Source organism: Lissotriton helveticus, chromosome 5_1 (assembly GCF_964261635.1).
Source record: "Lissotriton helveticus chromosome 5_1, aLisHel1.1, whole genome shotgun sequence".
NCBI lineage: Eukaryota > Metazoa > Chordata > Amphibia > Caudata > Salamandridae > Lissotriton > Lissotriton helveticus.
In genome coordinates, this window is record NC_136065.1 from 2,081,966,749 (window position 1) to 2,081,980,525 (window position 13,777).

General features: G+C 43.0%; 1 protein-coding gene across 1 annotated transcript in view; it reads right to left on the reverse strand.

The window, feature by feature from the left end:
* LOC144754001 (coxsackievirus and adenovirus receptor homolog) overlaps positions 1–13,273 on the reverse strand; it is a 53,604-nt gene extending 40,331 nt beyond the window's left edge. Inside the window, exon 1 of the mRNA XM_078641520.1 lies at positions 13,143–13,273. Within this exon, the coding sequence (XP_078497646.1) occupies positions 13,143–13,206 (64 nt within the window). The 5' untranslated portion in view covers positions 13,207–13,273. The remainder of the gene's footprint in view (positions 1–13,142) is intronic.
* Between the last annotated feature and the right edge of the window lie 504 nt (positions 13,274–13,777).

The following is a 13,777-nucleotide window of genomic DNA, read 5'->3' on the forward strand; positions in this document are numbered from 1 at the left end:
TTCAGTGGGTTTGCGATATAGTCTCGTGTGGAGAAAAACCTTCAGAGTGATAGATAGGAAGATCTAAAAAGGAAATGGAAGATTTATCAACTGTGCTAGTGAACGTCAAGCCGGAGCAGTTATTATTCAGCCACTGGATGAATTGTTGGAAACTGTCAAGATTTTGGTGCAAGATGGGAAAAATGTCGTCAATATAACGTCTCCAAATGGAGATGGCAGAAGAGAAAGGGTTGGTGGGGGAGAGTATTGTATGAGTCTCAATGTGGTCCATGAAGAGTATGGCTAGATTGGGGGCAAAAATTGCCCCCATGGACCTACCCTTGACTTGTTGGTAATACTGCTGGTCAAAGGAAAATAAGTTTCTAGTGAGGCATAGCTCCAATAGTTGGAGAATAAAGAGTGAAGGAACTCGATGCGGTCTTGGTCTTGATTCAAGAATGGTCTGTATAACAATCATAGCATCAGTCTGGGGTATATTCGTGTACAAAGATTCAACGTCTAATGTACACAATAATTGGTTGCCTTCACAGAAGGGGAGATCTTTAATAAGGTTAACCATAGCCATGCTATCTCTCACATAGCATTGGGTGGGGGGCACAAAATCTTTAATAAAATAGTTGACATAGTGCCCAAGCGGTTTAAGGATGGAGCCACAACCAGACACTATAGGACTTCCAGGAGGATTGTTAACACTTTTGAGGACCTTGGGGAGGGTGTAAATTACAGGGGTTCTGGGTGATTTAACATTAAGAAAAATAAATTCTTTTTGGTTAATGAAACCTAGCTCAAGGGCCTCAGAAGTAATTTTGGAGATGAGACCCTGCAGTTCCTTGGTGGGATTAGTGGGGAGTCTCATGCAATGGTCGGTGTTGGCAAGTTGTCTGATACGTGTCTCTGTCCTGCAGGACAATGCCACCTCCCTTGTCCGCACTTTTGACAATAAGTGTTTCGACGGATTTCAAGGATTTAATGGCTTTCTGTTCTTCCAGAGGTAAGTTGTACGGAATGTATTTGTTATTTTCCTTGAGTACCATGAGGTCTTTCGTGGCCATTTTTTCGAATGCAATGACTTCCGGTGGAACCATCCCCGCTGTGGGGGGAAAAATTAGATGGTGGCCGGAAGGGGGTATTCGAAATAGGTAAGGGTGAGGGATTCGCCTGAAAAAAAGCCTCTAGTTAATCCTACGGAAAAACCTTAGGATTTCAGTATGCAAATCGAGAACATTGTTTGGTATGTTTGGCACAAAGGAAAGCCCCTTACTTAAGAGAGCAGTTTCAGCAGTGGAGAGATTATGTGTCGATAAGTTAAAAATAGTGATGATCTGTGAGTTGGATGAAATTACAGTGTGATCGCTCACCATTGATAGAACTTCTGGCGAGTCTGACGCTCCCCTGGTGGGTTGTACCATCGCGGGACTCGCTTCACTCTGCCTCGTGTTGGTGCTTCGGGTTGGCCGCGGCCTAAAAAATTTCTTTTACCCGTACCTTGGTTCCTCCCTGAGGTACTAGGATTTTCTCCGGAATCAGACTAATCTGAGGAGTCAATGGAGGAGTCTGAGAAGCCTACTAAGGTTTGGCGTTGGTTAAAACAGCCCCAGGGTCTAGTGTTGCGTGAGTTAGAATAAGCTCTATTAGTGTAGAAATCCTTCTGAAGGTAAGGGTAGGTAGTTTCAATGTGGTATGCCTTAATGTCTTTCTTCACTTTATTAGTCTTTTTGTTTTGTTCAATCCTGTAGAAGTCGTCTACAGTTTTTTGGACTTGGTCAAGTAGTTTTTTGCCTTCGGGAACTGGGTTAGTGTCTTGAAGCTTTTTCTCGATGGTATCAATCTCTATGGCAAGGGCTGTGAGTGTCTCTGTAGCAATTTCAATACCTAGCACTAGCCAATGCCTTGAGCAGGTAGTACCGATATGGCTGAAGTTGTTGATGTACTTGGGGTTATCAGTAAATATACCCGGAATATTGCGGACTTGGAGTCCAACCGGGAGTATGTCTGCCTTTAAATATTGTCTAAGCATAAGAGTCATCAACTGTAGGCGAACCTGTTTCTTCCGCAATTTTTCTAACTGATCTGGGAGTGTTGAAGTGACAGTGGAAGGGGTGGTGTCAGTGGAGTCAGAAAAGAGAGAAGGTCCTTCACAGATCTTTTTAATATATTCGTCTGAATATAGGGGGGCAAGGTCAGACATGCTATGCTAGCAGGGAGGTGTTTAACAAACAAGGTGTAAACAGACAATATATACAAGGTACAGGAGAACCCACTTCAAAAGAAAGCGGAATGGGAGCTAAACCCTTGCAATCCAGCGATTGCGCAAATTACAGTTTCAAAGAAACAAGGGAACCCTCTAGGTAATCAAGGACCAGGGGTAATAGTTTTATCAGGCAACAAAGGTCCTTAACTTAAATTAATAAACAAAACAATGAATTATAGACAACAATCTGTACTATAATGAATAAAGTGTCCAGCCGGACACTGATTTAATTATTGGAAAAGATTAAACAGAAATGGTGAACATTTATACAGTGGGATACAATCCTGTATCCAATACATATAACACAACCAGGACAAAACCAAGGGATTTAAAAGAGCGGGGTATTTGCAGGCAATTATCTAATAACGAGACGCTAGTAACAAATGATACATTTGCCTAGCTGTACTCATGTAGTAAACACAGTTGGGTAACACAATAGGAAAACTTGTGTGTAACTACATAGACTGTCGACGGCGTTTCGATCCTATTAAAAATAAAGGATCATCATCAGGAATAGAAATGTATTGCCTGATTTTGCAAGCCTTTTGGAAAATTAATGGGGGAACAAAAACACAAAACAATAGTTTAAAACCTAGGATCTGCATAGCGTTGGGAAGGGCGGAGTATGGAGGGGAGAGGAGGTAGGTCAAAAACAATTTAAAAAAAAAAAAACACCTTTTGATGGCCACCGTCTCTCCTCCATCGAAGCTCCTTTTCCTGGGGAGTCCCGGAAGGAGGAAGCACACAGGTTCCCCTAAGCCAATCACAATGATGCAATGCAGCATTGCGATTTGTCTGAGTGCTGTGGTTCGATGTTCAGACCGGCAGTGTGAGCCTCTGCATGTTCCCCACCAGGCTGTGCCTAAGGCGGCGGGCCAGACAGCCATGTGCACGTATAGTGTGCTACAACACCTCCCCTTGTAACACCAGCCCTGCCCGCCCTAACCCAGCCCCGCAGCTATGAAAAATAAAATGATAATAACAAAGTTATTATCAATAAAAAAAAAAAAAATTCACTGCTTTGAGAGCAGTGGGGTGACGCTCTTCCGCCTTAGCGGAGGAGTCGCCCCTGAAACTATACAGACTGCATCTGACAAGTGACTAGGCAACAACTGCTCTGTCTTTCCTACTATATGCTGCAAGCAGCCGAGTTTCAGTAAAAGCAAGGGTATAGACCTGTTCTGAGCCTGTGCATTTACGTAAATATCGCCCCACAGTCACCAAGTGCAAATGTCATTCCCATTCCTTCTAGGACAAAATGAAGCTTGAAACTAATGATGACAAAACAAGGCTTGTCCTTTGGCACAATCACCCAGATAAACCACTGTGACCGCGTTTAATGCAAATATATTGCGCTCTGATTGTTCTGTCCCCCTAGACAGAAAATACACTAGAACAGTGCACATTGAACAGAACATAAAAGTAAAGGGGCATATTAGCAAGTGTGTTTTCACCATTAGCGGCCTTTATCAGCGCTAAAGCGGCGATTTCATTATTGCGCTATCATCAAGGCCTCGTTAACATGCATTAGCGCATGTTATCTTGCGATATAAGCCAGTTTCGGGACGCATCACAGGCCAGCGATGTATATCGCTAATTAGATGCAAAGTAGGCGTTCCTTACAAGAACTCCATTAAATAAGTCGCAAACACAACTTCGCTGTATTAGCAACGCGGGCCTGGACCCGAGAAGCGTTCAAAAAAGTCCTGCTAAATGGAGTTATCGCTAGAAATTTACACCTGAAAAAAAGCTGACTTACCGATCTCTTAATGGAAGGTGGATTGTCAGCTTAAGTACACACTTGCGTATCAGCAAGCATTCCAATATCGCAGGTAGTTTATCGCAGGATTCAGACTGCTATCGCTGGTTTTCAACGATTTTGCTGGATTTTGCATCGCCTGTGAGTGAAGCGTTGATAATACACTGCTAACAGGGCGAGAAAATCCAGCCATACAAAAAAACGCGCTAGCCTCGGTTTGCGATCATTATCGTAGAGTGTAGATAATATGTCCCCGAGTGTCTTGAGAAGTTGCCACAGACAGTGCTTAATCTGTAAAATAATGAGGCTGGTGCCCAAAGTGCTGCTCAGAAACTCACAGCTGGCAACGATCGCCAAATACCAAGTCTGTACAGTCTGGACTGCACCTTGGATCGCTTTACCCACTGCCAGACATTCCCTGTCCCTTTATTTCACTCTTGCAGGTTCCTGCGCGCTCTCCCTTGGTGACGTTTTTCCTCCTTTCACTCCCTCCTTTATCCCCTTTGTGTGTTTTTCCTCTCTCCCTCAATGGAAATGTCTGATCAGGAAAGAAAAGTGCTGGTCCCCAAAAATGAGTGACAAGTGTCACCCCGGCACTCCTTTCCCCCAGAAAGACAGTCCCTACAATACTTGGTAAAAATCGATTTCTAGAGGTCTTTGTGCTAGCTTTCGAATAGTCACAAGTTGCCATAGCATGGCAGAACAATGTGAACTGCGTACACAAATGAGCCAGGGCATCCTGAGGGTCCTGACATGTCTTTACTGTCAAGCTGCTTCTTCGTGCAGTAGGACAGTTCTATGTCACCAAAGTCCCTGTAGCCTACAGTATGCATAATAATTCCTTAACAGATTCCTCCTTTTGACTATGAAGGGCAGGAATAGACCCAGATCACACAGACAAAAATACCAATTATTGGCCCAGCTCTTTCCTGAGTCAAAGGACAGGATGGTGTAACATTGGATTGCAGTATCTGAGCACCCCACCATATATAGCTCAAGACTTAAGTAGACAATCTTAAATCTATAGATCTTTGCCATTTGTTTGATAAACAGAGCAGCACGATATTTTAAACACCCATCATGAGCCTTGTATCTACTACAAACAAATCTTAATAAGATGCAAACATACCTCTATGCACATCTTTGACACATTGAGAGACAGGTATAAATGGAAGAGGGTCTGAGTCTTGAGAACTGGACAGGCATGGAGGACAACATAACAATAGAGACTGGATTTTGCACCCAAAAATACTGCCGTTTGGCATTAACTTGGAGAAGTGCTTTTATTGCTCCAAACTTTCAGACTTAGCATGTGTGCTGCAGTGTATAGCAAACATATAAAATGGGAAAAGTTTTAAAATGTGTCTAAGCATAGTATTTTGTACAGGAAAGGTCCCCTTCCTGTACCAAATCTAGGCTAGACATAACACACACTCCTTTTACACAAAGGTGTGTACGTGGCACACGGCAGCCTGATTGTGCGCCAGCGCTAGGACGAGAGCAGGAGAGTGCTGTATCTTAGTTGAATGACGCTTTTGTGCTTTCTCACACAACGCAGCGATGTTGGTTGCTGCGTTGCATGAGTTTTTAGTAAACATACCCCCAAGATTTGGTTTGTGCTTGCGTGCCAGCATACCTTCATCTTTGGTCTACGGTGTAACCCTTCTTCCTGCATAGTAGTAGGTCTTTGGGGAGACAGGATTTTGGGATTTTTTGTTTTGCTTACCCATTGAGTTGTCCTGTACCAAATACTCTGGAGCATGAGACACAAAGATTATTCAATTCAATAATTTCTTTATTCGATTGTCTTTGGAGATCATAAAAGTACAATAAAAAACATACATGCAAAAGTGAAGAAAATGATAAGTAATGTCATTAAATAGATGTTATAACGTTTAAACGTAAGCAGAAGCATAATATACAGGTATTAAAAATCTTGTCACATACCAACAGATAGTAGACTTTTCTAAAAACTGTAAATATAAAAGAGCAGGTCTCGCTTGGTTAAAATTCAAATGTACAAATAAAGGGCAAATAAACCTTTTGCGCAGGTTAGCCCATTTGGGGCAAATTAATACAATGTGTAAAGTGTCTAGTGCAGAAATCTCGTCACAGGGACATACAGGAGGGTCTTGTGGGCTATGCCATCCTGCTACTAGCTGCGGAAACATATTCAGTCTGAAGTATGTTAGAAATCTTCTATGGTTCACTGGCATATCCAGCATGAGGTAAAGTTCCATTTTAACACTGCTTTTTACCATAACGTGATGTATACAAGAGCGTTTACGCTGTGTGTCTTGCAGTCTAAGTTCTTGAACATGCTCCAAAAATGCTTTCTTAATTTCCACAATCACTGATTTTTTTATTTCCTCAGGAAAATTATAAAAATGCAATAAGACTATATTAGACAGGGGAGTTTTATATAGCTCAACCAAGGTATATACTCATGCTAAAATTCGAATCCAAACAATTTCTTAATATTAATCTGTAAAAATCCAATTATTTTTTTATCCATATAGAGCACCGTAGTAATACGGGCGCAAGCATATATCGTCAGCCATGTAACCTGCCCCTATCTCCTCATGTATTATTTCTGATGGAACACTCTGTGGGATGCGTGACAGTTTCCTTATGTATTTATTTACTTCCACCTATATTAGTGTGGGAGATTTAGAACCCCACATTTCTGCCCCGTAGGTAACTGCCGGAACACACTTTGCATTAGTATGGACTGTATATGACTATTACCTAAATGCCTAGAGAAAGCATTAATACTATAGGCCACCCTATTAAAAGATTGGGTGTGAGATTTCAGTAAGGGAGCCCAGGTCATTCTATCATCCAGCAGTATACCTAGGTGACTAAAGCTATCCTCCTTGCCTATGATGTTATCCTATATCACATATTTTCGAGACTTGGTACCTATAGTTCCTAAAGTCAATGTGTAGAATTTTTTAAAATTTAATTTTTAAGCCCCAAATTTTCCATAAATTCATAAAAATGATGCAGCAAAATTTGCAAGCCATTAGCTGTCCAAGAAATAAGGACAGTATCAACTGCGTACAGTAGAGCGGGTATCGTTCTACGACCTATCCTTGGGCGGTCTTTACAATTGTACCTTAATAACCGATCTAATCGATTAATGTTAAAATAAAAAGAAAAGGAGCTAAAATACAGCCCTGTCGAACCCCCCTTCCCAGTTTAAAGTGCTTTGTGCATTCTCCTAAGGGGCCAAATCTTACCATCCCCTCCAGCCCCATATGTAAGTTGTGCAATAGCGCAACTATTGCTTCATCCATCCCCAAGAACCTCAGCACAGCCCAAAGCTTAGATCTTACCACTGTGTCAAATACTGTGCTGAGGTCCATGAAGGCTAAATGTATGCGTTCTTTTTTGGCAAAAGTATACTTATTGACTTTCAGATATAGATTCAGGTTCTGTTCGATTGTACCACGTCCCGACTTGAATCTGTACTTTATATCTGCCATTGGCACAATCTATTAAAGCTTCAGCAAAGCCCTACCCAACACCTTTACTTCCACATCTTTCAAAGAGATCGGGCGATAGCATGCAGGGTCAGCGCAGTTTCCCTTTTTAAAGACAGGTATTATAATCGATTACTTCCATTTAACTGTGATATGATCCAGAGCTGCTGGATTCAAATGTTGCATAACTAACCAGACCCCCCAGGATATAGCGGCATGGATTAGCAAATTTAGAGGCACAAAAATGGAAATTTAGCGGCACAAATATGGAAATTTAGCGGTACAAATATGGAAATTTAGCGGCAATTTTGCGGCATTTTATTTGGCAGTTTTTCCTACCAGAAACACAGATATCTTAGTGGGCACTTTTGTAAAAATCGTAGAATTTTTACAAAAGTGCCGATTCCGCAGGCACTTTTGTAAAAATCGCGGCATTTTTACAAAAGTGCCGATTTCGCGGGCACTTTTGTAAAAATCGTGGCATTTTTGCTAAGGTGCCGATTTTGCGGCAAACCGCGAAATCCTGGAGGGTCTGACAAACAGTGCCCAAAGAACTTAACATGATTTAAAAAGGTCACCAGGAACCCCATCTGGGCCCGGAGCCGTCCATGCTGATAATTCCATTACATTTTCCATCACTTTTTCCAATTCAAAGTGGACAATTTTTTCTGTGGTGTTGGGGTCAGTTATTGTATAATCGCAGTCCCCAGCGTATATATGACATAAAATGCTCTTTCCATTTCTGTGCAGGTATAATCACACTTAAATCCACTACTGTGCCCTCATTAAACAGTGGCTTATTTACTACCCTCCAGAAGTCTGCACTGTTCCTTGTATTGCAGGCCTCTTTAAGCTTACCTCAAGCTTCTTTCTTCAGGGCATCTAATCTCTCCTTACTAGCTAACGCATACGCCTGCCTGGCCATCTTAACTGCGCATGACTGCCTCGGTATAGATGTTATTGCTATCATCAGATCTTTATGGGCCTTTGAGCATTTCTTGTCAAACCATTTAGTGCCTAAGTTGCTAACCTTAGCATTATCTCTAGTCAGGGCTCACTGGATCTCTTCACATATAATGGAGAAGGAGTCTAGAATGGCCAGATCATATGTATCTACACTCAGACAGACCTTAAATTTGCGACTACACTTCTGGAGCAGAATCCTAAAAAATACTACGGGAGTACTGTCCCCCAGCTAATACGCCTCCCATGAGTTTTAGTAATTAGCGGATCTTTATATCTGTTCCGCGTCTTTGCTACAAGATCAATCCAAGTGAACTTTGGGGTTATCGGATTATGATCACTAAAAGTACTCCAAACTATTCGGAATTCTTCCAAATACTAAATCAAACGAGCTAAAGCCAAAATATAATCAATAGTTGAATTTTTCATTCTGCCCTTAAAAGTTGGGACCGCCGTGACTGAAACATGTTCCTCTCTAGTTAAAAGATTAAAAAGGTTCAATTCAGAAATTAAAAGATTAAAATTGTCACCTTGACTGGTATGCTTGAAATTAATCTGTTCTGATTCTTCTAACTGGACCAGGTCTCTTTCCTCGGCACAGGTGTCACAGGGATGTAGATTGAAATCTCGCTCCAACATAACTATTGGCGAGAAGGACTACTCTAGCACGGTCTTTTCATAAAAACTCATAAACTCTGTCTCCAGGGGTTTCTTAGATGATGGTGAATTGTAAAAATTCATTATCAGGATTTTAGTATAATGGATAAACGATAGTAGTACTCCCAAAATATTACTAGATTCAAATGTTATCAATTCAGCAGTACACTCTATTCTCAGGCTAATAAACGTTGCCAGACCCCCCCCTTGCTCCACCAAATACAGACAACTCTGCCATCACTTGTAAAGCTGTAAACCCATCCATAAAAAGGTTCCAAACTGCGTCCCAGGTTTCTTGTAGACACACTATACCAAAACCTATGCAACAGTCCTTTCTTCGGTCATCTGCAAGTAAGGTACTTATCCCTGCAATATTCCAGCTTAATATATATGGTTAGGGTATTTTTCAACCTCATTTTAGGTGTTTTCTCCCCTGTTTCCATCCTTGTCTTGTCTTTGTCACAGACGGGCCTATCCTCTATTGATTCTGAGTATGATGGGTTATTCTCTTCACTAGGTAGTCAGCCCACCTCTACTAATACTTCAAAACGATTATGTGTTGTTATACCAGGGAAATTGTTCTTGTGCACCATGCCCCCTTCCTTCACTCTAACTTCTAACTGTGTATGCTCTCTCAACATTCTTTGGGCCCTAAAGGTCTCCTGTCTCAGTTTAAACCCTGGCCAGTAGAAATAACCCAAAGGCAATAACACAATGTAAGAAGAGACCATTTGACAATTCAGGTCGCCATAAAGCAATCTGTCAGCCAGATTGCGAGTACTAAAATTAACAATAACATAGTCTCCATGAATATCACAAAGATTATATTGAAGTGGATTCTTCGTGGCACCCTGTCTGGCACCTCATTGACTGACACTTGGTAAACACCACTGTATTGAAATCCCTTGAACCACCCCTCGAGCCACAGATAAGCATTGCATCGAACTGGTTCAGGGCCCATTCGTTAAAACTGGTCCTATGACCTCATGTTATTTGTTTTAATCGCACTTGGTTGTCAAACTCTATCCAAGGAATTTTGACAAAACGCAAGGCCCAATTTTGTCTTTATTTTTCACATTACACCTCTTGTCTCTCCTTGTTGTCTTTTCTCTCTTTCCTCCCTTTCCCACCTCCCCCGCCCCCTCCAATGCTTTTCTCTCACATTTCTCTCCTCTCCTAATGTATTGCCTATTATTTTTGATGTATTGTGTAATTGTTGATCTTGACTGATACATTGTTGATCCTCATGTATAGTGCTCTGATACCTTTGGGTCTAGCCAACCTCACTTTCCCTCCTCCCCTCCCCCCCACTACTTTCTCGCTCCTCTCTCTCCTCCCCTAATGTATTGCTGACTGTTTGATATAATGTTTTCTTGTTTGATCTTTTCTTTTATATTGTTGAACCACATTGTTGCACTTCCTTTCGCCTCTCCTGCAGTCTCCTACCGCATCCGCCCTCTATTTATGTCTCTCCTTCCCTCCTCTCTTAATGTATTGAGACTGAACTATTTTGTCTGACGCCCAATGGAGCTACTTAGTTTAGCTATAGGGGAGATGGGCCGTGGATTCCCTCCTTGGTCGTCACCTACCCAGTCGGTCTTTAGACAGACTTCTTTTCGTCTCTCCTCATTGTCTCGTTCCTAGCTCCTATCCCCTCTCCCCCGAATTCTCTCCCCTTGCCTGCTACTCTGCCTACCCCCTGTCCTTGGTGCCCTTTGTGCCCTTTGACTAAGCACTCCTTCTCCCCTTGTTGGGGAAAGATCCAATATTTATACTCTGGAGTCTCAGCGAACCCGCTGAGTGAGTCCACTGCGCCAAGGAGCCACTCACAGCTGAGGTATGTATGGCACCCCTTGCCAAAGCACTCCCTCTCCCCTTTCTGGGGAAGGATCCAGTATGTAGGTCTTGGAGTCTAGAGACCTCTCTGAGAGAGTCCACTACGCAAAGGGAGCCTCTCGCAACAGAGATAGGGAAGTGATACCACTTCCCCTGGGATCACAGCTTACTGGACTTTGGACGTTTGCCTTGACTCGTCTACCGGTTTGTGTCCCCGTCACCCTTCCCCTCCTCTTCCCATGCTGTGTCTCTCACCCTAACCTCCTCTTTCCCGCCTTCATTATCTGTCTACTTCCCCTGCTCCAACACCCCCTCCCCTGAATCTCTCACCTTGCCTTCTTCTCCCCTTACGTATTTGTGCTTATTGTTTATCTCGATCTTACCAGTAACTATGTGGCCATGCTCTAAGAACTATGTAACCTTCGTTATGATGTAACCTGTAACTATGATCTGATGCACATGTAAAGCGCTCTGATACCTCCGGGTCTAGCCAGCGCTATATAAAACTCTTGAAAATAAAAATAAATAAAATAAATAAATAACATTACCCCGTCCAGCTGGTAAGTGGCCCCACGCCAGCAGTGACTTCTTTCTCAAGGTCTCCCTTTTGGGCCTAACAGTCTTTGCATGTTTGTATTTTTTAGTCCAAACCTACACTGTTAAATGTGAAAGTCCCAAAATGCAATGCGCTGGCGGCTAAAATACCGGAAGTGTCTGCAGGTGTTGTACAAGATACTGCGCCGTGAAGCAGCTAAGAACAGGCTGAACGGTTGGAACTTTGTGGTTATCAAAAGCTGATCTTTTTAAAGGGACACTCAAGTACTTGATTGCTCATAGGCTACTGCCAAAATATTTGTACCAATAAATGTCACTGAAAAGATAGAGATTGCACCCATATCTGTAAGAAGTGATGTTATTTTTATTGTGGTTATAAGGTGACTTCATGCCACCTCTTTTTCAGCCCAGCAATTTAATTTAGTAAAGCAGGGCATTATGAGAGTTGAAATGTCCCAGTTCAAGACCCCATATGTTCTGAGAATAAAATACAGAATATGTCTCCGGTTGAGTTTCCATCTGCATTGCACTTTATAGATAGCTAAATGCAGTGGGCCTCTCATACTTCTCTGCCCGGTGCCACTGCACCTGCTGCTCTCTTGATAGCTAAGACCCTGCAGCAGGTCACGTGCCCTGTGGCTTCGAGAGGAGATGAGCCTCCCTGTGGTACCTGTACAGGATTGGTTCACAGCACTCATCCGCCTGAAAAGTTACAGCCATGACATGGGATACAATTGCTTTCATTTCCCTGTGTTTTGTCGCCGCAGCCACCATTATAGAACTCCTGCGTCCAGCTGTAGTCTGTTTTTTATGTTTGTGAAGGCTACCAGTTTGATTAACGGCGCCCCTGCGGAAGTTGCCCAATACTTGCCCTCTTTTTAGCTCCATGATATGCCCCAGATTGTGTTTTTCAGATCTGGTCAGCCTGTGTCTTGGCGGAGTTGAGCCCTTTGGGGCAACGTAACTCACATGAAAACAATACCTGTTAAAGAAAAGGGGCCAAACTGAAAATGATGTGTCCAGGACACCTGCTACCCTGTTCCGCCGCACTCTCAGAGGGATCAGAAATTATTTTGTGTTCCAGCTCCCCTATAGTTAACACTCCAGACGAGGTTAGGAAACCCCCTTGAAATTTCTGTTGTCTCCTGAAATTCTATTCCAGATGATTATTTGTTGATATATTCCTTTATTCCTATATGATTTTATGTACCCTAATACTCTATATCTTGCACTATCCTTAAAATTGCTACTGTTACTGATTTACGCCTATGGTTCAGGTATTAATTGTTATTGTATTTTATTGATTTTTATTGATCTCCTCCCTCCCCCTCCCTTCTTTTATTTCTCATTTCACATAGCTTTTATGCATTGTAATTCTCTTATTTCTGATATTCTTACCCTTGTATGCTACTTTTTATTTTTCAATAAACTTTAAACTTAAAAAGAAATTATTTTGTGGAGTTTGATAAAATAAAGAATGTTTAACGTGATCTCTCTGTGGAGAAAAGAGCCGACGCCTTCAGTGAAAAGGAGGAACAGAGATATATTTTCATATTTAAATATAGCGAAAGAAGAGGATTTGAAGCCAAGTAGATGTTTGAAGCGGAAAGAAGGGAGGGGGGCAAAGCAGCCATACCTGCAGAGTGAGTGGAACGTGTCAGGTGCAGGAACACCCCGGTGAGAAGCAGGAGCGGGCCCATGGCAGCCAGGGTCCTCGCTGAACGCCGCCGCCTTAAGGCGCTACTAAACACTCACATCCTGGAGCCTGAGGAGTAAAAGAGGAACAAGGCCAGGCAGGGGAAGTGAAGGCCTGCGGTGACCAGAAATAGACCAGCCCACTGGTGAGGAAGTCAAAGGGGTTGTGCAAACCTCCAGCACAGCAATGCTTGTTTAGACTGAGATGACTGGGGGATTTTCCAAAGCACCGCTGTTGTCATCGTGGCCATGTTGGGGCAGTGGCCATCTGTGGTGAGTCGGTGGTTTGGGGCTGGCACCTGTAGTGCTGTGGTCCAGTGTAGGTGGCCACCAGCCGGGCATGAAGCGCCGGCTGTACTAGAATCTGCCCGTCCCCTGCCCTCCCTGCGCTGCACGTGTAGCGCTCAGGCTGTGTGAGAGCAGTGCTGACCAGATCTTGGGCCCTAGAGGTGCAGCGACCCTGGTGCTCCCACCCCTGCCCCTTGGATGGTTATGCTCCAGTGCTCATAGTGACGTCAGTGTCTAGTGCATGCTCCGCAAGATCTTCAGATGGATCCCCACCGGAACCAGAAGGAC